At 39.8% G+C, this 24,912-nt stretch overlaps 1 protein-coding gene across 2 annotated transcripts in view; it reads right to left on the reverse strand.

Annotated features, from left to right (window-relative positions):
• The window catches only part of KCNQ5 (potassium voltage-gated channel subfamily Q member 5), a 376,112-nt gene that overhangs the window by 84,094 nt on the left and 267,106 nt on the right, over positions 1 to 24,912 (reverse strand). For both annotated transcript variants that reach the window (XM_048495892.1, XM_048495882.1), the window contains exon 2: positions 21,777 to 21,867. In XM_048495892.1, the coding sequence (XP_048351849.1) occupies positions 21,777 to 21,867 (91 nt within the window). The remainder of the gene's footprint in view (positions 1 to 21,776; positions 21,868 to 24,912) is intronic.

A 24,912-nucleotide genomic window follows, 5' to 3' on the forward strand; every position in this document is an offset into this window, starting at 1 on the left:
ACACTTGCAAATTGCACCCCATGCAAAATGCAAATGGTTCTTTCTCCCACCCTGAACATTCCACAGGTATATATACTCCACTTGCTTTACTACCGTCAGATCCTCTGAAGATGCCAGCCACAGATGCAGTTGAAATGTTAGGAGAAAATGCTACTGGAACATAGCCATACAACCCAGAAAACCAGCAACACTCTAGATGAATTAGTTATATGAGTATGATAATGTGAAGGAGTCATCAGACCCATTTACTAAGCTTTTTAAAAAACTATATTATGGCTGTGTCTGCACGGGCCAAAAACAGCACCCTAGGGATGGTAAAAACACTATCCCTGGGGCACTGTTCACACAGATGCCGCTGCTGCAGTGCAGCAGCACTGTGCTCTCCCCCCACAAACGGTGGGAAAACGCTGCTTTCAAAACTTGCCCAATGAGTGAGTTTTTTTGGAAAGTGGCATCTGCCCGCAAGTGCTGTGCGAAGGGCACTGACGTGAGGGCACCGCTTCCAGGCGCTGCCTGTTTTGTGTGGTTTGTTTACCTTGTCTTCCCTTTGAGGCTCTGGAGGGAGAAAGGACACGCCCACGCTGCCCTCTGACCCCCGTGGGTTAGAGGGCAGCGTGGGCATATCACTTCCTCCTTCCAGAGCCTCGGAGGGAAGAAAAGGTAAATAAACCACGCAGACTGGAGGTGGCTCCATGCAGAGCCACCTCTGCGGTTTGAAGCAGCTTCGTGGCCATCCTCACGGGACCGTGCGAACGGTCCCGTGGCTCCACTGGCATAAATTATACTGGTGGCTAGCCGCTTCTGCCACAGTGCAGAAACAGTCTTTGAATTGTAATTGGTACTTCTTTAGCAAGGGTAGGGAACCTGTGGCTCTCCAGATGTTCAGGAACTACAATTCCCATCAGTCCCTACCAGCATGGCCAATTGGCCATGCTGACAGAGGCTGATGGGAATTGTAGTTCCTGAACATCTGGAGAGCCGCAGGTTCCCTACCCCTGTTCTTTAGTATAATTAGTAAAACCTTAAAGATCTATCAACTAGAAGATATCAAGGGAATGGAGTAAAAACACAAGAGTATATGTAGGAAATGTTAAGAAAAATGTTTTTTCTTTTTTCACACACATGCACAAACATGATTTGTAAAGAGATGAAAATTTCTGGATATTAATTTAGGCTGAAATGCAAAAAAAAATCAACAAAGATCAAATTTTAAATGGGTCCTAAATTAATTGGTGTTATGGTGTAATTAGACTACCAGGTATTTTCTTCCAAAGAAGAAAACTTATCAAAACAACAAATAAGAATTAATTCAATACTTATCAACTAATGCAAAGGTTAATGGAAATTAAAAAGAGTTCCTATGTAGAAGAACTGAGAAAATACTTTTGTAGGGTAGAATCAATTATTTCTTTAAATGGAAGACCAGAATATAAATGTAAAGCTATCTGGAACTTTTATTTCAATTATATGTTTTGTTAACATGATTTTAAAGTATAACAGCATTAATCAATGTTTACTTTCTTAATATATATACATAATGACAAACAATTCTGCATGAATCAATTATGTGAGCATGATAATATGAAGTTGTTAAAATTATGCTTTAAGCTTTCTACTTCTTTTTCTTTTCTCTTGTTATCACACTGAATTGTAATCAGTGTCTCTTTAGTATAACCAGATATGAATGTAGATCCAAATATTGCTTTCTTTTTTCCTCTTTTTCTGTATTATGTTATTTTTTGTAGAAAATTAATAAAATTTAATTTAAGTTAACTAAAAAAGAAAGAAGATTCCAAATTATAAACTAAACAAAAAAATGGAATAACATTTGCAATGGAATCTTTTTAAAGGAATGACTCAGCAGTTTATGACCTGCCAAATGATCTTCCCAGAAATATGATGGATAATGATGAAAAAGAAACAAATATGTTATCATTGGGAAAGTGACAATTAATGATGCATTTTCTGTTTAGAGTCAACCTCTATAATATCAAAACAGAAAGACCTTCTAAATTAAAATGCTCTTAACTCCAAGTAAACTATTTGTTGTTAAAATTGATATTAGCAAAGAATACCTGAATTACCACTGCAAACCAAGTTCTCACTGTCAACGTGTACCCGTTGATTCAGAACCACATGTGCATTGTGATATATGTGTAAGGTTCCCATATCAACAAATTTTCCTATTGATGTCAGTGGAAAAGGCAGCTTTGAATAGTTATAACTTTGCATAAGCAAAGTGGGTTCTCCCTTGAGAAAAGGAATCAGGAAGCTCTTGCAAAGAAAGGACCTTTGGGTATGTATTGGAGTGCCTGTATCTCCCAAGAAACAGCTGGAAGAAGGAGATGGAGTGTGAAGCTGCATGTAAAAGACTGAGGCTGTTTCTGCACGGGTGCTTGGTGCTCGTGCAGAAAGGGCCTGAGATTGAGTATGAAGCTGCATGTAAAAGACTCCTCCATATCACTTTGGCTTAAATTATCACACTAATACCTTCTTCTTGTAAATATGTTTATTAATACACTCTTTTTGTAAATATATATTTTGTAGCCTGAGTTTTTATATTTAGAACTTTATTAAAACTCCTTTTTATATAACTCTGCTGCGTTGTCTCTGCTAAAGAACTGGGTAGTTTCAGTTCTTCTATCAGATATGATAGTAACGTTAGCACCTTCTTTCTTGCTAAGTACCATTCCTTGTCTGTCTTCAGATTGCTATACTTAGGGCAATATGCTGCTTTTTAGCAGAGGTTCCACAGGCAGCCTTTCTGCTTCCACAGTCAGATATATCTCTGTTTAGGATTGCAGTGGTAGAACTGTAGTTTTTATCTTGTCTTGAGCATCATGGCTTGGGGGAAGATGAAATAAAGTATGGACTTTAAAATATCAAGTATAGCTTCTGAAGTGACAAAACTTAGCACTGTCCCCCCTTGTATCAACTCAGGTGTAAGGGAACATGAAATATCTTGTCCCACATCAAATACTTCAGGTCCTGCATGTGCCCAAATAAGATCTGGAAGAGCAGACCATAAAACAGCTGGCCGAACACATCTCCGGAGATAGAATTTTCATGAGCAGTAGGTATGATATAATGGAATTATTTTAACTTCTTTACTGAGACCAATAATGGATAAATATACTTTCTTTACACATGACACAAGAGTCACAATGTGAAAATATGGGGAAGACATGAGTGGAAGCTTAGAAGAGTATTTCAGGAATAGCACAATCACTTTGTATCTCCTTCTGAATCATAGGTGACACAACATCTAGATCAGGGGTAGGGAACCTGCGGCTCTCCAGATGTTCAGGAACTACAATTCCCATCAGCCCCTACCAGCATGGCCAATGCTGACAGAGGCTGATGGGAATTGTAGTTCCTGAACATCTGGAGAGCCGCAGGTTCCCTACCCCTGATCTAGATGAAAATTTGTCAACTTGATCTCATATTCAGCATCAACTTTTCAGATTTAAATGTTTCCTATTCAGAGATTCTGTTTATTTATGCTGAAGGTGTGCTAACTTACGTAAGGCCAATAGTTAAATAGTATGCATATGAACAATTTGACACCTACTGATTTCAGGAAACAAAAAGCGTATTTCTAATGTTCCTGTGGCTCTTTTATACATGAATAAGTCATACTTGCAGTGCTAAAGGAAGCTGTGAGATTGCAAATAGTGGGAAAAGTTTGCTTTAATTATGATGGCAAGTAATGTGGTAATTGCAATTAAAGAGATGGTCCAAGATCTTGCAGAACAGAGGCACTGAAGAATGTGCTTTTACTCTTCTACTGAAATCCATGGAACTTTAAACTGCTAACTTCGGCTGAATTGTGACATTGTTTTTATTATTTTTGTTAGATTCTACTAGGACTTGGCGTATTTAAATTGCCTTGCTTCTTTGTTGGTTTCAGCAATAAGTGGTTTCTTTTACTAGAGCATTAAAATGACTAAAACTGTTGTTATTGTAGTTTACTCATTAATTAACACCAGTAATCATTAAAACTCTAAATAACCTTTGGGTAATTTGCAGAGTACATGCTGTGGCCATCAAATTCCCATGGTTCTAGTCTGTTATTGTAAAGAATCAAACAGCATTTCAGTAAAAGGAGAAAACAAGAACATACATTCTGGGTAAGTCTCAAAAGAATCAGATCTAATTTGCTATGCAAAAATAAACCTAGCAATGGGATGGAAAAAAGATTAAAGCAATCAATCTTCTGTTATCTTACTTACATTCTTTGCTTTTATTATAGGGCATTTAGGGTTGCCAACTAGTTTAAACACATCTAGCTGATGAATCATATTGGTCTGAATAACTAATGTATTAATTAATCGATTACGTTTAAGTAAATCTACATATTACCAAAATCGATCCTTTATAGGTACTTGCAGAAAGAAGTATGAACCAACAGACAATTTTATAAAGCCAAAGACATTATCCAAGAAATATATTCTATTTAATATTTTCCCAACTTTTCTAAATTTAATTTAATTTTTATTTTCAAAGAGGAACATTCCAAAAGTCAATTCTTATGTATTTAAATGGGTGTTGCTTACAGGGTTCTCAACATTACATCTTTGAACCCACCATTCATACCTGTGTAGGTGCCAATACCTTGTTTATGCGGAAAGGGTTGCATACATCCATCAGGTTTAGCCCACCATCATTTCCAGGTGATTATCACTGCCAAAAGTGACCATGTTGATAATCCCTTGGTCAATTATTTATTTACTTTATGAAACCATTTATATCCTTGTGGTTAAATTTAAAACCAAAAATAAAATAAAAAAAATATATTCTCCCATTCAGTCCCCATAAAAACCCTGGCAAACAGGCAGTCCCTGCAGAGCTCTTGAAGATCTTCAAGGAGGGGGCCTCTCACATCTTCAGGGAACCCATACCGCAAAGCTGGAGCCACAGTGTAAAAAGGCCCTGGCTCTGGTTGATACCAGATGGGTCACCTTAAGGTAGCCAACAGATGGCTGCATGACAATTGCAGTTGATACACGGGAACCTATAAAAGATGGTCCTTCAACTTAGATATGCGTATAAGCACACCAACAGCCCTTGTTTCCTACGTGTCTCTGGATTGGATTCTCTGATTCTTTGGATGTTTTATGTGAAGATAATTGTTGGATTCATTTATACAGACACTGAGCTCGTATAGTAGGCCAAAGGAAGGATTCCAGCTCCCACCACTGAGCACTGCTGAAAAAGGAAGGTGATGAGGTGCTGTGATGGACAGGGGAATGTCCTGACCCTGAAGGGAACAAATCAGCCACTCAGATGATCAGAAAGTTTCACAGACTATTATCCAAGTGTGTGTGGAGGAGGATATAAAAATATAGGCCTCACCAGTGTTGGTGAGTTTCCAAAAGAGGATCATGTGACAGACAAGAGGCTATCCCGCCCTGTGGCTTGCTGTTGTAATAAATTGTGACAAATGGGTTTTGTACATAAAATATGTACTTTTCAAGGCCAAGATAAAGTGATCCTCAGATATCAGAGTACATTCTTATTTTTTTTGCTCCCACCACAACCTACAAAATTTATCTGATATGAAAAACGAAAGGGCTGAAAAAAGAAATGTACACACCATGATTAACAAATAGTTCTACAAATACCTCTGACTTGACCCCTACCACTTATAATCGGTCTGTAGCCAGTTTCTAATCAAATATTTACACCTATATAAATTGATGAATTTGCATACTCAATAGCATTGGAAAAGCTTAAAAAGAAAAATAAAGTTGCAAAGGAAAGCAGAATATTTTATCTATGGGGAAGATCCCAAAATAAAGAACTCTCTTCTCATATATATGCCAATAGTCTTTCTTGCAGTGAGTTTAGATGCTCCACTGTGTACTGAACAATGTTATCACAGATATTTTCATTTGCTTGGTTTTAAAAGTCTTTATTAAAAAGTTCAGAATACCAGTGAGGTTTTACCTGTTTCCTGTTCATTAAGAGGGTGATTAATATGCTGTATTATATACACTTCACATGACAACTTTAAAACTTACAAAATAAATGTTGAATCCTTTCCAACTGGATTTGTAACAGTAGGAAAACTGAGTAATAAATTTAAAAGGAGATTTTTTAAATGGAATATAAATCACTACCAATGAATTCCAGAACCTCGCAATAAAATACTTCATAAATGGTTGCAATCTGATCTTGTGTTTATACTCAAAAGTAAGTCCATTGGGTTTTTCAGTGGGAAAACCTCCAAATAAGTTAGCTTTGGTTTTTAGCCTGCAAAACAAACACCACACAGGACAACATACTCATTCTCAATCTGCAATCCTTTTCCGCAGTTCTTGCATTTCCTGCATTTAACAGCCACTGAAAGATTCAGTAGAAATGCAGGGAATGAATTGAATCAGTCAAAGGAATGTTGCTTATTTCAATCTTATCCCCTCCTTTGCATAAGGTGACCAGATGGTCACCTTTGTGAACCGGGACGGGAGAGTAGGCAGCTGTGTGTGCGCGCGCGCAGCCGCAGGAGCGCACTGCCTTCTGGGGCTTGCCGTTTCCTGCCCTGTGACAGAGGCGGGACAACGGCAAACTAATCTTGCTCCTAATGGCGGCGATGCGAGATCGGCTACGCCGCACTATGAAACCCCCCAGAAGGCAGTCGCGGCAGCCTCTCCAATCAGAGACGAATTTGGTTAAGAAGACCCGCGGAGACTGGCGGGACAAAAATTGTTTAAAGGCGGGACTGTCCCACCAAAAGTGGAATGTCTGGTCAGCCTACCTTTGCAGCATGTCACCAACATTTCTTTATTATGTTATGCGTTATTTTTCTAACCTCTTTCACTCTGATGAGTTGGAAACCCAGAGCTTAGTGTTAGACTCTCTTGAATTGACTGACTGGCCTCGTGTCTCAGTACCGGAAATTGCTGTTTTGACCAATTTATGGCTACCAATTTTTGACAAAGTTCCTCACCAGAGACTGTTGAGAAAACTCAGCAATGAAGGAATAAGAGGGGAAGTCCTCCTATGGATTAAAAACTGGTTGAGAAACAGGAAACAAAGAGTGGGTGTAAATGGGAAGTTCTCACAATGGAGAGATGTCGGGAGTGGTGTCCCCAGAGGATCCGTTTGGGACCAGTGCTCTTTAACCTATTCATAAATGACCTGGAAGTAGGGGTGGGTAAGCGTGGTGAAAGCCAAGATTTGCAGATGATACCAAATTATGTAGCAGGTGGTGAGAGAACCACAAAGGGATTCTTGAAGAGCTCCAAGCGGACCTTGATAAATTAAGGTGAGTGGGCTCCAGAAATGGCAAATGCAGTTCAATGTAGCAAAATGTAAGAAGTGATGCACATGGGGCAAAAAATCCAAACTTCACATACATGCTACAGGGGGCAGTGCTATCAGTCACAGACCAGGAAAGGGATTTAAGGCATCTTAGTTGATAGTTCCATGGGAATGTCAACTCAATGCATGGCAGCTGTGAAAAAGGCAAGCTACTATGCTGGGGATCATTAGAAAAGTAATGGAGAATAAAGCTGCAAAGATTGTCATGCCCTTATATATAAAAGCAGTGAAGTAGCGGCGCGCGCTTGGAGTACTGTGTCCAGTTCTGGTGCCGCATCTCAAAAGGATATTGAGGAGATAAGAAAAGAGAGAGGTGCAGAGAGAGAAGGGCAGCAAAACAAGGATGATTGAGGGACTGGAGCACCTTCCCTATGAGGAGGCTGCAGCGTTTGGGACTCTTTAGTTTGGAGAGGAAGTGGCTGAGGGGGGATATGATTGAAGTCACTACAAAAATTATGCATGGGGTAGAAAATGTTGACGAGAGAGAAATTTTTCTCTCTTTCTCCTGGCACAATACTAGAACCAGGGGCATTCATTGAAAATGCTGGGGGAAGACTTAGGACTAATAAAAGGAAACACTTCTTCACGCAACATGTGATTGGTGTTTGGAATATGCTGCCACAGGAGGTGGTGATGGCCACTAACCTGGATAGCTTTAAAAGGGGCTTGGACAGATTTATGGAGGAGAAGTCGATTTATGGCTACCAATCTTGATCCTCTTTGATCTGAGATTGCAAATGCCTTAACAGACCAGGTGATCAGGAGCAACAGCCGCAGAAGGCCATTGCGTTCACATCCTACATGTGAGCTCCCAAAGGCACCTGGTGGGCCACTGCGAGTAGCAGAGAGCTGGACTAGATGGACTTTGGTCTGATCCAGCTGGCTTGTTCTTATGTTCTTATGTTCTTATGATAGCTAGTTTAAAAAATGGAAAAGCAACTGGATCATTTTGGCCCAACTTTTTCCCCACAGAAGATACCAAACCAGCTTACATTATTCTTCTCTCCTCCTTTTTATCCTCACAACAGGCCTGTGAAATAGGTAAGGCTAAGTGTGAGTGACCTGCTGAAGATCAGCCAGTGAGCACCATGGCAGAGTGAGAATTTGAATCCAGATTTCCCTGACCCTATTATGAAGCTCTAATCACTATACCACACTGGTGTAGATGTTGAATAGTATCAAGCAGCCAGGCCTAGATGAACTATGCATCAGAGGTTTTCAAGTCATCCAGTGATTACTGACCTGCCTGGTCCTTCCTCAGAAGACTAAATAGCTCTGAAAAGGACTCTTGACTGTTCCCCCTGCCTTTCACTGACAGAAATCAAAACCAGAATTCTGTAGTTGCCAAGTGCAACACATTGCACTCCTGTACAAAGACAAAGACCCAGCAAGGGGGAGTGTGAAGTGGGTGGATGTTTGATAGCACACACACAAGCCCTTTAGGAAAAAATCCTATCAGAAAAATAAGCTGCCACCAATTCTGAGGAAAAAATGGAGGCTTTTAAGAGATAAAACAAAACTAAATTTTATTTACAACCTTTCTTCTCAATTTGATGTCACAGAGAGGTTTTTAAGCGTTTCTGGTTCTTTAGGCAGATATTACTAGTTGTTACAGATCAAATGCAATTTCACTTAAATGGCTGTTTCTGTTTCAAGACAGAGCTTCATACACACACAGGTATCTCTGTTTAGGGTAAACCTTTCCAACACGATCCTGAACACTCTCCTAAAACACCCACCCTTAACTCACACTGGCTTGGGACAGAGTAAGTTCTGAGGTTTCTCTAAACCCTCACTTAACGCTGCCCGTTAAGCTAGCACACTCTCATGAACTCTCCGATCCAGTATCTTGGTGTGGTCTCCTCATGAGACAATAGCCAAGCCCTCTGTGTGGTGTTAGAAGTGTCCCGTGAAACAAGTTTTCCTCTAGTCTTCCACCAACACCAAGCCTCCTACCTGCTGGTGAAAACAAGGATCTTTCCTCTCAGTCTTTGAGATTTCTGACCTGATTTTTGCATTCCCTAATCACCCTCCCTTAGTCTCTGTGGTTCTCTCTGTCTTTAGACAATATCTCTTGGCTGGATCTGTGGACTAACACAATCTGTGTCACACTCTCTCTGTGACAGGCTCAATTTCTGTGTCACATAATCTTCCAAAACTCCCGATTTCCTAATCTGAAAGGCTGTCTTTGCTTTTTATATTAAGGCGAGCACACCCTCTCCGTGGCTTCTAGCTACTGGATCTCAGGATCTGGTTAACTGTTTTGTTGAAGGTTTTCACGGCCGGATTCAACAGGTTGTTGTGGGCTTTCCGGGTTCCGGGCTATTTGGCCATGGTCTGGTGGATTTTGTTCCTAATGTTTCGCCTGCATCTGTGGCTGGCATCTTCAGAGATGTATCACAGAGAGAAGTGTGTTAAACACTGTGTCCAGTGAGAAGGGAATGTTTAATGGGGTATATTGTATGTATCCCAGGGTGGAGAATCAATCAGTAAGTATTTGTGTGGAACTTGCTATGCAAAGGTGTGGTTGACTGCATTGTAATGCGGGTGGGGTTTTCAGTCCATTTACATTCGTATTCACATTTGCATTCCCTGCAGCAGCAACAGTGTTAGTAAATGCAGATCCTATGTCTGGGTGGAGTTCATTGTCCATGAACCTAGCATGCCCTTGGCCTTTGATTCTGGTGTTTTTAAGTACTGGTAGCCAAGTTTTCTTAATTCTCAGAGTCTCTTCCTTCTTGTTGAAATTGTCTTGGTGTTTGTGGATTTCAATAGCCTCTCTATGTAGTCTGACATAGTAACCATCCGAGTTGTCCAGAATTTCAGTGTTTTCAAATAAAATGTTATGTCCAGTTTTGTTTAGAGCATGCTCTGCTACTACAGATTTTTCGGGATGGTTAAGCCAACAGTGTCTTTCATGCTCTTTAATACAAGTCTGAATGCTGCATTTTGTAGTTTCTCTGTAGACCTTTCGAAAGCTGCAGAGTATGCAATAGATTCCTTTGCTGAGCATAGCATTTGCTGAATTTTCCTAGTAGATTTGAAGATTGTTTGTAGGTTATGTTTTTTCATCGGTGTCCCTATTTGACTTGTGATTTCCTTGATGTATGGTAGAAATATTCCCCAAGGTTCCAGTGAAGGACACACTCATACACATCAACTGGATTTTTCCCAACAATATCACAGCTTTGTTTCAACACTGCCTAACAGCCAGCAACTTACAAAGGGACAATTATTATGATGAACAGACAGATGGGGTAGCCGTGGGAAAACCCCTCAGTCCAGTGATAGCCAATTTTTACATGGAACGTTTCAAGAAATAAGCCCTATAACCAGCACCCAGAAAACCCACAACTTGGTTCCAATTTGTGGATGATACTTTTACAATCTGTAACCATGGCAACAAAGAACTGCTGAATTTTCTGGACCACTTTAACGGCATCCATCCAAACATCCAATTTACCATGGAAATGGAAAAAGAACTGCCTTTTTTCGATGTCTTGATCTTTCGCAAAACCCAATCATCAACTGGGCCACACATTATACAGAAAACCAACACACACAGACCAGTATCTACATAAAAATTCCAACCACCACCCACACCAAAAAAGGGGTATAATCAAAACTTTGACAGATCGTGCAAAACGAATCTGTGAACCTCACCTCCTCCCTGATGAAATCAATAATCTAGACTGGGTTCTGCAGGAAAATGGCTACTCCACAACAGAAATCAAAAGAGCTTTAAGACCAAGAAAAACTCAGAGGACTGAGGAGAAACAGCCCCCCAAAGGAAAGCCCAGAAAGCCCACAACAACCACTTTGGTTAACTCTTGGTGCTTCTGCTCAAGCTGAACTGCACCTTTTAAAATTAACCATTTTAAACCCTAATCCATCACACCAAGCAACTCCCGCTGAGGGCTTCCCCTTTCATAAAATACTGCAGGTGTTCTTTTTATAATAGGTGTATTCTACATAGCACAAATATGACATCTTTAAGATGTTATATAAAGCATTTTGGAGAGGAACTTCTCATAGGCCTCTTCCTCAAAATGAGTTCATCCTGTTACATTTCTCTCAACTCAGGTTTTTCAAAATCACAAAACTAGCAACCTCTCCCCCCACCCCCAACAGAGGTTGAAAATGATTCTGGCCCGCTGAGTGCTAGCTGACAGAAACACTTTATTCCCACCCCCCAAACCTCATACTTTCATTTTCACTGCCCTTACCCAGCATTTTGTGTGCTGCAGTAGATTCTCCATGGAGATCCCCCAAGGAGCTTTCCTGTGCTTGCAGCTCATCCATTTGCTATTTCGATTTCAAAAGTAGATGAATAAAGTTTGTTTAGCCTAGCGATCCCATGCACTTGTAATTTTTGCTCTTTTTTGGTTTGAGGGGGACATCTGCAAAGCTGTGTCAATATGATTAGAGAAGCTGCAATATGTGCACATTTGTGTTGACACAGCTTTGCAGAAATCCCCCTTAAACCAACAAAAAAGCAAAAAAATTGTTTTATCTTTTAATATCTTTTGATTTCTCTTTTGCTCTCACCAGTAGGTTTTGCTCTTTGCCTTCTTTGGTGGATTCCATGCAGGGCAAATATAAAAGATGGAGGATGCAATTCAAACTTGGGGGGGGGGGGAGACTTCAAACAGGTCCCATCATCCAAATGAGTCTGCCCCGCTTTTTTTGCCTCAACCTGGGATTTCGGAAAATTGCTAAACCAGCGATTCTTTTGCAAAATCCTGCATTGGAGCCTCTCCCACGTGAACAGCCAGGCAGGAGGCACGTTATTTCCCTCCCTTCCACCGTGCCATCCATAGTTGGAAGGAATCCATCTGCCACAGTAATACGTTCATTAGTGCCCTACCATTGCAGACAGGCCCCTTTTTCTTTTTACATTTTGTGTGTTGCACATTCGCAGTTATGCAGGTTCAGCTGATCGTATTTTGTGGGTTCAGTACTATGTCTGTGGGGGTTCATTTCCCAGCATTCATTTCCCAGCTTGGCTGTGGGGGTTCATTTCTGTATGGCTTTGCAGCTATGCGTGTGTTGTAGGAAATTAAAAAAAGAGAGAAGTGTCTCTGTGCAAAAGAGCAAAAGTAACCCTGATTGTTTCCATGGGCTCCAATAGCGGCCTGCACAGCACGCATGTGAATGGGGAAAAGAAAAATGGTTTCCTTTTTAATGACTGCAACATTTGCTGTGCGGAATTTACCCTTATACAAAGGAGCCTGTACCTCTAAAAATGTTCATACCAAGCTCATTTTCAAATGAAAATCAAGAGATGTTATTTCTTTTAAGATTTCCTGCCTTGTCTTAACTTTGGATTATGTAACTACCCTTGGCTGAAGATAAAGAAGTGCAGAAAATTTGGTGGAAAATTTCTGCTTATGATTTCAGGAGTGTTACAGAGATGGCAGTAAGAAACCAACAGAAGTAAATGTGAAGAGAAAAACCACTCATCTGCGCAAATACTGCTGATGCTTGCAGGTTCTGGAAAGGGTTTTCATTCTTGCCATCTCAGCAATTGTCTTGCTGCTGTATGGAAGTGTTCTCTTTTGATATTTTACCTCAGAATCTTGGGGGTTAGTGCAAATTGTGAATTCTCTCCCTTTACAATAATTTGACTGTGTACCCAATCTGTTGATGCTTCTGTTCTGTGACTGATGCCATCTGTCACAATGCTTTGCAATTCTCTCTGTGACTTTATGTGTTTAGGCTTCACAGAAAACTCACTCCCCAAAATTAATTGACATAGTACTTTCCTTTGAAAATTATAAGCATACAAGGTACTTTGCTCACTTAAGTGGGTAGCTAACAGTGTCAAGGCTGTATGTGGACTGTGTGGAAGGATACCAGCCTGTTAGAACCCAAAGTCATCATGAATCCATTAGCCAGTAACATCTAACTGAACCATCTTAATGTAAAAATGGAACCACCTTAAAGTAAAGAACTTTATTAAGCTTGAATTAAGAACTGTGCCTGTGCCAAAACTGATATGTGTATATGGTTATCTCTTGCTTGAATAGTTATCTCTTGCCTGATTTCCATCCCTTTGAAATATCTCTTGGTCCCACCTTGTTTGTTCAATAAATTTTACTTCTTTTTGTTGAACTTGCTTCAGTTCTCTGGTGCCTTGAAAAGGGAAATTTACAATTAGGGAAAAAACAAGCTCCCTTCACCTTTCTGGAGTTCTTACGGCTAAGCAGATCAATTTTAAACACCTCATATGCTACCATCCAAACAGCTCAGCCAGAAAAAAATGCGGGAAAAGCTGCCCCAAATAATTTGGAGGCTGTCTGAGTCTGCCACAAATAGTTAGGAGGGTGTAGGGGACTGTCACAGCCTCAGTTATGTATTTTAGCTTGTAGGGATAGTTCAGACTTGATTTGATCTAGAACCCATAGATGTATCTTTTTGTTGATCAATGGTATCTGCAAAACTCTTCTCCAAGACCACATTTCAAAGGAATCTTTCTTCCTGCCAGCTTTCTTCATTGGTCAACTTTCACAATCATACATAGTTATAGAGAATACAGTGGCATGAATTAAAAATTGATCTTTGTTGTCAGTGACACAACCCTACAATTTTTTTCTATCTTCTTCATGGCTGCTCTTCTCCGCCTCAGTCTCTGATTTCTTGGCTGAAATCTCCCTTTTGGTTGCTGCTGCTGCTGCCAAGGAACAATGTCAATTTCTTTATCAACCTTAAAGTTATGTAATTCTCCAGTAATCATTTTCAGCTGTAATCCTGATTTGGCACTTTCTGCTTTAAATTTCACCAGCAGTTGTTTCAAGTCTTTGCTATTTTCTGCTAGAAATGTAGTTGCTATATCTCAAATTGTTAATAGTTAATGAATGCCTTTTACTTTTGCTTCTATCTTTAGCAACTTTAAGTTTCCGCAGTTATCCATTAAAGTTTTACATTTCTTTTGGCTATGTAAATAATATTAGCACATGACTTGATTGTAAACACTGTAAGATTGAAAATTATCAGAATGAGGTTCTTGGAATTTAGAGACCGTCCGTGTTGGTTTTAATGATCCCTGCTTAGAGTGTTGGCCAGGGTGTTGTCTTGACTAGTGATATGAATGACCAAGAAGGACATGAGATGTTGTATTGCCCAATGCGAAATGCTGCAAGCCCCCTTGCAGAGAGTAACAGAGTGGGAAGATTCTCTAGCTCCAAGTTGTAGACATTTCTGGAAGCTTCGAAAATCAGATCTCCATGGCTGGCCAGTGTCTGTGTTGTCCCCATGTGGGACTACACAGGGACCACAAAGATGAAATGGTGGTTTTACTAAGGGAAGAAAGGAATTGGCAGAGACTAAGTGGTGGTTGGATTGTTAGCTGAGATTTAATGGCATGTTTTCTTTTCCATCGATTTGTATCTGGACTTTAGAGATAAGAGAAGTAAGAGTGTGTCCCTGTCCTTTTGGTAGCATGCAGAGATATATATAACAATATTAGAATGACTGGAGCTCTGTATTTTTATTTATTTAAAACATTTGTATGCCACCTTTCCCACCAAAATAGAGTTGCCAAGGCAGTGAACATCAAAACATGTCAAATATTAGAACAGCATTTAAAATGTATATCATTACATATAAAACGTATTGATAAAATAGTTAAACTTAAAATATTCAGCAATTTAATGACCATCTTTATTTATTTATTGATTTAGATATTTAGATCGCACTTTTCTATACAGTTCAAGATATTTTATATTCTTGTGGGTGTCAATTCTGGTGATCCTAGCAAGGGGCTTTCAAGGTACCAGTAAGTGAAAAGCAGAGATGATTTGCCATTGCCTTCCTCAGCACAGTCTTCCTTGGTGGTCTCCCTTCCGAGTACTCATTATAATAACAGCAAAAGACTATGCAAACCCACAATCATAACAACAAAGAATGCATACTAGTGAAAATATAGCAAAATAGGCAAATAAGCCATTCAGAGAAAACCACTTCTACCCCCCCACCCCCACCCCCACCCCCACCCCCCAATCAAGTGACAGAAGACTTGTTGGAAAAGGACTATCTTGCAAACTTTTCTACAAGCTATTTGCAAAGCTACTCTGCAATCTGCAAAATGTAGGCAGATTGCCAGTTACACAGAGAAGTGGCATACTCACTGATTAAAAATAAAGTTAAATGTTTATTAGGAAAATGCTTTTCAGATCGGAAAGCTGAGAGACAGGGATTGCCTTCCGCTACCTTGCTAGCTAGGGAAGGAGGGGGAAGACACTTCTGAGAAAGAGGAAATTCAACCTGAGATTATCAATCTAAAGACTGACAAGATGGGACACAAATGAATGGAAGGTTCTCTTTTGCCTTATAGCCCTATCCAGCTGACCATCTGCCCACCCTTTTCTGGGTCTTCTTCTCATTTCCTTCACATGCTAGATATTGTCCCACAAAGTTGCCATGGCTCTGAAGGACCATCTCAAAAAAGCAAACTCAGTTTTTTGGTTTACTGAAGAGCTGGGAGCAATGAAATAGATAATAAGACAATTTGAGCTCAAGTGTGAGAAAGCTTCCATGAACATAGTACGTTATGACTTGAAGGACATTTTCATGTTTATTCTGTGACACACACTGATGGTTGTGAAAGGAGGTCACTTCTATGCCAACACTTTGTCTGCATGAAAGAGCCGGCTGAGATATTCTGGGTTGGTGAGGGGGCTTTTACTGATGATTTTGACACAGAACTTGCTGTAACTCACTGTGACATTTTTGCAAGGCATTTTGCAGATTAAAATCACTCACATCTGCCATGAATTAGACTCCATAGTTCTATGTCAGAATGTTCTATAGTTCTATCTAAAAATGTTTCCAGGAGCCCATCTAAATTTTGATTGCTGGGACTGATTTCAGTTATTGTGGCCTGAGGATGCAGAAAAGCTTCTTAGAAGACTCTGATCAACACCTTCAGTGTTTAATTTTTGCCTATTTTAGCTTATTAATGCTGGACAGGATTAATCTGATGGAATCAGGAGACAGTGAATGTTTCCTTAAAGGGGATGTAATGCCAACGGCAATGGAAAAGGCAATTGTAAAACTCCTTCTGGAAAAAAAAATCATTCCTGGATCCTAAATAACTATCACTTTAACATTTTTTTAAAAAAGGTGATTGAGTGAGTGGAAGCTGGACATGTCCAGGGTTTCAGCAAACATGGTTTCATTCAACAAGGTATCTTTCTATATTGATTGGCAGAAATAAACACCATGGTAATTGTGCTTCAATGATTCCATACTGTCTGGCTGCTAACCTATACTAAAAGATAATACTGGAAGATAACTGCTCAGGTCTGTAACACTTGTGCTGTGGGATTCAGATTGTTCTGTCTTATCCCTTGTGGTTTTTATAAGAAACAACTGAGCATGCATGAACTGGAGTGATGTATCATCAATATTTGGATGACACCCAATTTATTTACCCATTTCAGCTGATTTAGATCAGGCATTGAATATTCTGAACTATGTTCTGGAGAGCTAATAAACTGAAACTAAATCCTGATAAAACAAAAATACTGTTGGTCAGTAATAGGATTCATGACTTGGAGTGCTGTCTTTGTCTGCAAATCTCCTACCTAGAACATAGCTCATTTCACCAGATTGGGAGGTGCAATGACTGTGGACCTTCCTTGAGAGGCAACATTCTTTGATCACATAACATTGATTACTGTAGGACACTATCTCTGCGCCTATGACAGCTTGGAAGCTTCAGCTGGATCCAACTGGAGCGGCTACACCGCTAACCAGCACTTCCTCTAGATATCTTATGAATCGTTAAACAACTGAATTGGTGGTTGATTCACTTCTGGACCTGATATAAAGTGTTGTTAATTACTCCAAACACTTAAATTTCTTTGTATCAGGATATCTGAGGAACTCCTTGCTACCATTCATATCTGCTTATCAGTTTTGTTCTTTGGAGGCCCTTCTCTGTTTCCATTCTTTATCTATGGTAATGCAGACTGATCCTAAAAGCAGAGTCTTTTTAGTTGTAGCACCTCAAACATGAAAACTCTCTCCTTCAGCTGTTTGCTTGGCACTGAGTCTTCTGTTTGACTACCTATGTCTTTTGCCAATGTTCTTCTCCCTCTAGGAAAGTATGCTGATTTGCTTTTAGTATTTTAAGTGTCTTATTTTTATGAAATACTATATTATCTAATGTTTTAAACCATTTTGTTTATGTAATTATTTAATTTTATGTTATAATTTGGTTTACAATTGTTTTTCTGTACTATTATTTTTGCTTATTTCTTGTAAGCAGCCACAAAAACCTATTAGTTGAGGTGCCAAGGTAAAATTTATTAAAATAAAATATTATAATATTACAATATTAATGGCCCAATCCTATGAGGGGTCAAATTGAGTCATGGAGCTGGTGAGGAGGGGCACCTCTGCTGGTAGTCAGCCACCTCTCAGCTTGATGGTGGTGAAACCTGGAAATTGGAGCTGACATGGAGTTGCACTGGTGTCCAATTTGATGCCAATTGGACACAAGGGAAAGGGGTCAGGTGTCCAGGGCATTCCCAGGGGTGGAGATACCACTGCCTAACCTTGACAGTCCATGACTGATGACTACAATGGCCCCTCCCTGGCCTACCCCATCCCCTGACACTGTCATCTTTGTAAACTGCCTTTCAGCAATAGCTCATAGAGGGGGATTGTGAGTAGCTGGAGTCAACTACCTGGAGAAATCACTGGAGGGTCTGTCTTTTACCATCAGTAGGGCCTCTGGTTTCATGGAGGATTTGTTCAACATTACATGGGGTGTCACCAGTGGTGGGATCCAGCAGGTTTGCACCACTTTGGCAGAGCTGGTTGTTAAAATGGTGCTTGTAAACAACCAGTTGTTAAATTATTTGAATCCCGCCACTGGGTGTCACTGAGGAAAAAGTATAGATGGAGAGGATCTTGGATGAGTTGTTTTGCTCCCTGTGGGATTCTACTGCTGGGGCAACTGTAATCCTGTTGACATCAATCCTTGTCCTGTCCACAGGGGCCACCCTTGCCAATATGTGTGCTCCCTGGGCTGTTGGGGTCACAATTGACACCATTTCAATCCCCCTACGTCCCCCAGTGTTTTGGGGCTGGCTGCCCACTCCTGAGTGCTCTCCTACCCTGCATTCTGCTGCCTTCTTTCAGGAACAAATGGGAGCAACCTCTCCCACCTTGGCCTCATCCCATCCCTCCCTTCATGGCCATGCTCCTGTGCCACTGTCCCTTTTATCCAGCCTCTCTTTTTTAAGTGTCACCTCAGGGCAGGACGCAACATGGCACTCTGCTTAGGAGACAGCTCAGCTGTGCCGATGCTATGCCATGCCAGCTACAGAGCAGCTACTCCTCTGGATTGTTCTGCCCAGAATAAATACACAACTATCTATGGATTAAGAAATCACTAAAAACAATTCAGACTCAAAATGGAAGACATATTTTGAGAGATAGTTTGTTAAGAGTATAGTTGCAGAAGTAGAACAAGCCCACCAACTTAACCATTGATATCTCCAGTTGATATTTACTAGGTTAACAGCACAAAGGAGACAATTAATTACATAATTTATGAAAATATGATAGACAATCTAGGAAATCTGAAACCCTGGCAAACAGTAAAAGATGAAGAAAACAATATTCTGCGGCTATTATATCACCAAATGGTATCAAAATTGAGTCACAAATAGCCAATTAAGAAGAAAGATGTTTTCCAAACAATTAATCATTGGAGGTTCGAGACATTTATTAGGTAAAAATATAGACTGTTATTGCAATAAGATACTGAAACAGAGCAAGTAAAAGATTGCATAATAAAATGGATGTAAAATTTTGGAGAAAACATACACATAAGTCAATGGGAAAATCTCTTAAGAAATTAAGTTTATAGAATGTTAAATATTAAGAAATAATTGGTATACAATGTTCTTCAGACAATATATCACAGCTAAAGATATAGCTAAAGCTAACAAAGATTGTAATGGAAAATGTTGGAAATATCAGACTACAATATTTTGTCAAGTGTGGCAAACATGTAAGAATGCATGAATATACTGAATAGAAATTTATGATGAAATGCAAAAGATGAATCTGAAAAACATGCTACTAAATATTGTGCCAAATAATATTCCAAAAATATATAGTAAATTATTCAAGTACATGGTGATGGTGGCAAGAGTAAGATATGCATCAAAACGGAACTTAATTTTTATTGAAATATTTTAAATTCCATTTCAGCAATAAAAGCAAACTTAAAAGCCCTTCTTATATGGTGAGAGAAGGATTATCTTTCCAATAAATAATTAAAATTAAATTCCATGTTGTAGGTGGGGTTAGTTCTTAGGCTGAATGTTTGAGAAAAACTGTAGCCAATACTCTAGATAATTTGAGTGCCCTTTTGATTATGCCAGTGGTATAATAAGTTTGAATGACAAGGGCACACGGCAAAGTGTCCCCTACCTGATCATTGCTCCCCAGTTATGGAAATGCTTTCTTGTTATGAATTTGTCAAAAGTTGAATTTTTCAGATTATGCCAGAAACTCCAAAGAAAAGCTCAATATTTTAGGGGGTATCAGAGTTAGAAGGTAGTATTTAGTGATACATCTTATTAGACTTGCCACTTTGTGGCTGTGATTCAGTAACAAGGGTGTGGTTTATGTTTATATAAATATTTTTTACATGACTCCCCAGGAAAAGCCAGGACAGATGTTTAAAACAAATTAATCAATAATATAAGGTTGTCCATATGTCTTATTAGCTGCTATTTAGCTGCTATTATTAGCTGCTATTTAGCTGTCGGTTGTTATTCTAGCAACTTTTAATAACTGGCAAATAGCAGTACATAATTTTGAAATATAGAGCTCAGTGCAAGATATAAAAATGAGGAGATGAATACAGACTAGCAAAAACTCTTAAATTCAGTCTTGGCAGAAATTGGTTTTAATATCCTATGCTTCATACAATATAAACTTACTCATCCTTCACACATCACCATCCTTTCCCACATAGTTCCACATTTCACTTGCTGATCATTTTATTTACTGCAATGTCATATCCTTTTTTCTGTTAGCCAGGCTTCTTCTGGTGCAGAGGTGGTCCTCCTCCACAAACACTTATGCCACAATAAATCTGTTAACCCTCCTTGTTGTTGTTTTCTGCAACAGGCTAACATAGCTACTGCTTTGGAATCTGGTCTCCAGATCCAACAATTCATCAAAAAATATTATCTCCACTTGCTCTTCTAAAATTAAGAAACATTTCTATAAGAGAGAGCTTCTCTTCTTGATTTCCAAACCAGTACCACTGCTATAGGGAACCAGTGTTATGGGACTTCCAAAGACAGAAGCATCATGACAGTCTATGTAAAGCAGAGAATCTAAAAGAATCCAGGCATCAAACCAGCCAATAGCATTTGCCTGCCTAAGGAACACTTAAAAAGAGCAGGATATGAATTACCTCCGACAGCTCTTTTGGGGTACAGAGGAGAGATGCAATGACTGCACAAGATAGTGCTACCTTCCACCATTTCATGTCTCTTGCCTCTTCGAAGAGCAAATCCATTATTACACAACAGATCACGAGAAAGAGAGAGCACTCAGGCACTTCTTAGGTGCTTTACAGCACAATCCAGAGCTGAGACAGATGGGGATGGCACCAACTGAACTGTTCCACCCACTCCACAGAGTTTTCTCATGGTGTGAGGAAACCCCCCAAAGTTTTTTTTTAATCCTCCAACTCCTCCATAGGGGAGAATAGAGATATGCCTGGAAAAAATAGCGGCATATCTCCACCAGCACCTCCACCGGTATATCAGGGTCGAGAGGAGTTTCCATCCCTGGAACACTGGCATAGGTGGGGCAGTGTGCAAGTGCCAGCTTGAGGTGAGATGTTGTGGCTGTGTGTTGCAGAACGCCCCAGCTGCTGGACACTAGTGCATTTGCCCCTCCACAAGTGTAAGTGCCCCGGATAGGGCATTTATGTCAGCAGAATCCTGTGCTGCATCCAGAGGGAGATTCATACCTCCTGGATTGTGTTGCCCGCCAAGTCCCCCAAAGTGTCTCCATTGGCAATTTCCACTTTTTCTCCCTTCCCCTTCTATTGATTCTCACTTTCCACTGTAGACCTTCCTCATTTCAAGTTCCATTCTGCCAGTGGAAAATTTAGCTTGGATCCAACACTCCCTCCCTTTCAATATTTCAATTGCACCTTCTTGCTACACAGTTCACCTCTTTTAAGGTCTGGTGGGCAGCTGAATGAAATCAATCAGCATTCAAGACACATTAAAAGGGATGTCCTGTGGTTACGACACATTCCTTGATCATGAGCCCCAATGATTAGATACCAAACCCAAAATAATACACACAGTAAAATGACAGGAACATAATTTGACCTGTTTTGGAATTTATGAAGCATACTTGACAATCTCAGAAATTTTATTTTGTTAATAAAATCCACTTACCAGAATGAAGAGGCAATTAGTGGCAAGCCACGTATGCTCAGGAATTGTAGAAAATACTGACAAAATCAAGCAACCAAACACAAGGAGAAAACTGAAAAACAAAAGAATATTAAAAATAGTGAGGTCACACAAAAATGTAGAACTTCAAATATTTGAACTTCAAGTTATCTGGATACTTCTTGTTCCAAAAGCAGCATGATATTAATGGCACCTTACATACCGTATGTAGTAAAAGGTCCCATTCACTTAAATGTATAGTATCTTTATAAAAATAGGTTATATCATGTAAAAAATCAATAGGTACAACTTAGAGCCATGCATATCAATAAACTGGGAGTTAACTTCTTTTCAATGAGAACTTCATATGTTCACAACAAACAGCAGTACAAAACTGCATAATTTCATAGCTTTTATCTAACACTATTTTTCCAATGAAAACTACTTGTATGAGATAATGAAATAAGAACTCTTTGGTTTTTCCTATCATAGATGTTAGATGATGGGTAACAAATCCTTTTAAAAACACATGTAGACACAGTAATTTTGACCTTTTCAATGTGCAGTTCTTTGCTCTTGCAGTTTTCAAAATTGTTTCTTTTGAAGCTGCTCTGAAATGCTATAAATCGTTTTTGATTTCTCATTTTAAATGCTTTTTAATTAACTATTTGTATTCAGCAATTAATTACTGTTGCAGAATAAACTCATACAAGCACAAAAGGCTCTTGACATGGTTCTCTGGCAGGTATTACAAATGTTCAAGACAGAGGCAATTTGTTGTAGTGCCAGTGCTAAATACAGGGAGGAACTGATTGATAGCATTACTATACCGCCCTGGCATAGAGGGGGCAGTGCTTATTCACAGGTATCCCTGCCTGCGTGCCAGTCTAAAGGGTGATGCTGGCATTGAAGAGATGGGGGGCCAATCTCTGGCAATAGCCAGGTCTACAAGGAACTTCCAGGAATTTTTTTCATGCTCTCAGCTTGCCTGCTTTAGCAGCACATTTTCAGCTCCACAGCCAAAGAAGAATGTGTCCTTGATACAATAGCCCTGCTGAATGGATACTCATTCCAGCCACAAGAAGACCCCTGATGACATTGCCCCTCGTTATGTTAACCCAGATACTCCCTTCTGTAACTAACTTCTCCTGACCACCTTATAATGCACTCTATTGTTTCTCAAACAATCTATCCGAACACCTCCCAGACGTTGTCCTAGCACCTCCCAAAGGTTGTCCTGGCACCCACCAAAGGTGGTCCTTTACCCTATAAATATCCTATCCTCCAAAGGGCCAATCATCCAGTGCCACTGACACCTTTCCATCTTTGTCACTGTGCCCAAAGCATTGCCGTGTGGAACTAGATGCTGGCCATTTGGTTCTGAACCATGGATCTTCTTCATGTCACAATCAGATTGTATTACCCATATATATATCCCATATCCAGAGATGCAGCTCCAGGGTGGCCGTGACGCACCAGGCACATGCCCTGTGGGGGTATGGTGAGGGTCTGGCAGGGGCATGGTGTTCCAGGGCATGACGGGGGCATAGGACGCACCAGTGCACCAGGCACTTCCCCCCCTTGCCACACCTCTGCCCATACCCCTTTCTATTCCTAACCTATTTTCCAACCTATTTATATCTTAGGAACTCTGCGTGTTTGTGTGGTCATTGTATTGAATCAAGTGCTTGTGAACCCCTTATCCCTATAATAAAGACTGTCAAATTTGCATTATAGTCCTCTCTGTCCATTATAGTCCATTGGTATTAAAGTTTCCCTACCCAGCCTCTTGCAATATTAATAAGCAGTCTGCTCTGAGCTAATTTCCCCCCACATCATTGAGACGCTGTGTCTCCATCCCGGGTAACAATAGGAGATGTTACAACAGATTTGTTGAATGTTGGGCCAAAACCTTGCAAGTAGAGCTGTCTGTAACATGCCACTTATACTGTGGGCAACTACACAATATGCCAGTGCTTTGTGAAGCACAATATCTAGAGTTTCAGTTAAGTTTGAATAAAAGGTCTAAAATCAAAATGCCAGGCTCAGTTTTGTTTCAAGATGAGGTAGCACCAAGATGCTCAAAGGAAGTAGTGGTTTAAGTGGTACACTATGATTAGGAAGATCTGGATTCAAATTCCCACTCAGCTATGAAGTTCACTGGGTGACCTTGGGCTAATCACTGTCTCTCAGAGTTGTTACCTGGATAGAACAGGATAAGAGACCTGTTGAATCTATCAAATGTTTATCTTCTCCTCCCTGCAAGAAGCTGAGGGTAGACTACATGGTTTTCCATGTAGTTTGCCATCAGCTTCTTGCAGGCAGAAGATAAAAATTTGATATGTTCAACAGGTCTTCCATTATTACTCAAGTTTGGTTCAAGGGGTCCAAAGTTATGGACCCTCAAAATGTAGCCCCATCTACTATAAGCTCCTATTGGAAACAGTGGGGGATAGGGGCATCCCCTTTGGGGGTCCATAACCTTGGGCCCCTGAACCAAACTTTACCAAACCTGGCTGGTATCATCAGGAGTGTCACCTGATGATAGCCTGAAATTCTGGTGCTGCTAGCCTAAAAACTGTGCTCCTTGGAGGCCGACAAAGTAAAAAACCTAAAATATTTTTTAAAATACACCTCACTCACGTATAAGTCGATGGGGGCTTCTTCAGCACAAAAAATGTCGACTATAGTCGACTTATATGCGACTATATATGGTAGTAGTCGAGAAGAGAAAAATTAAATTGTGATGCATTCTCTAATAATGTTTTTCTAACTTTGGAACTGTTGATTATTTTCTTGAAGATTTTCAAACACAATGTCACAAATAGTCCAGTGCTTGTCTTTAATTAGTGGATATACTGTTTTACTACTGATCATTAACATGGTCACTTGCTTATCAAATAAATACCGGATAGGTGACAATCCCAATTAGTTTCAGTTTAGAAATGTTCTGTACTGCGACATGTCCCTTTAAAAGGAATTTTCAAAGATAATGCTCTGGTGACACGGTGGAAAATAATACAGTTTTGATAATGAAAGCCATGTGGATTAAATTTTACATCATTTATAGCTTCTATGTGACTTGTTTATGCAAGGAAAATGAGATATGACAAAAGTTATTACAATGTGTTTAAAATGT

This window comes from Sphaerodactylus townsendi, linkage group LG01 (genome assembly GCF_021028975.2).
Source record: "Sphaerodactylus townsendi isolate TG3544 linkage group LG01, MPM_Stown_v2.3, whole genome shotgun sequence".
NCBI classification, from domain to species: domain Eukaryota; kingdom Metazoa; phylum Chordata; class Lepidosauria; order Squamata; family Sphaerodactylidae; genus Sphaerodactylus; species Sphaerodactylus townsendi.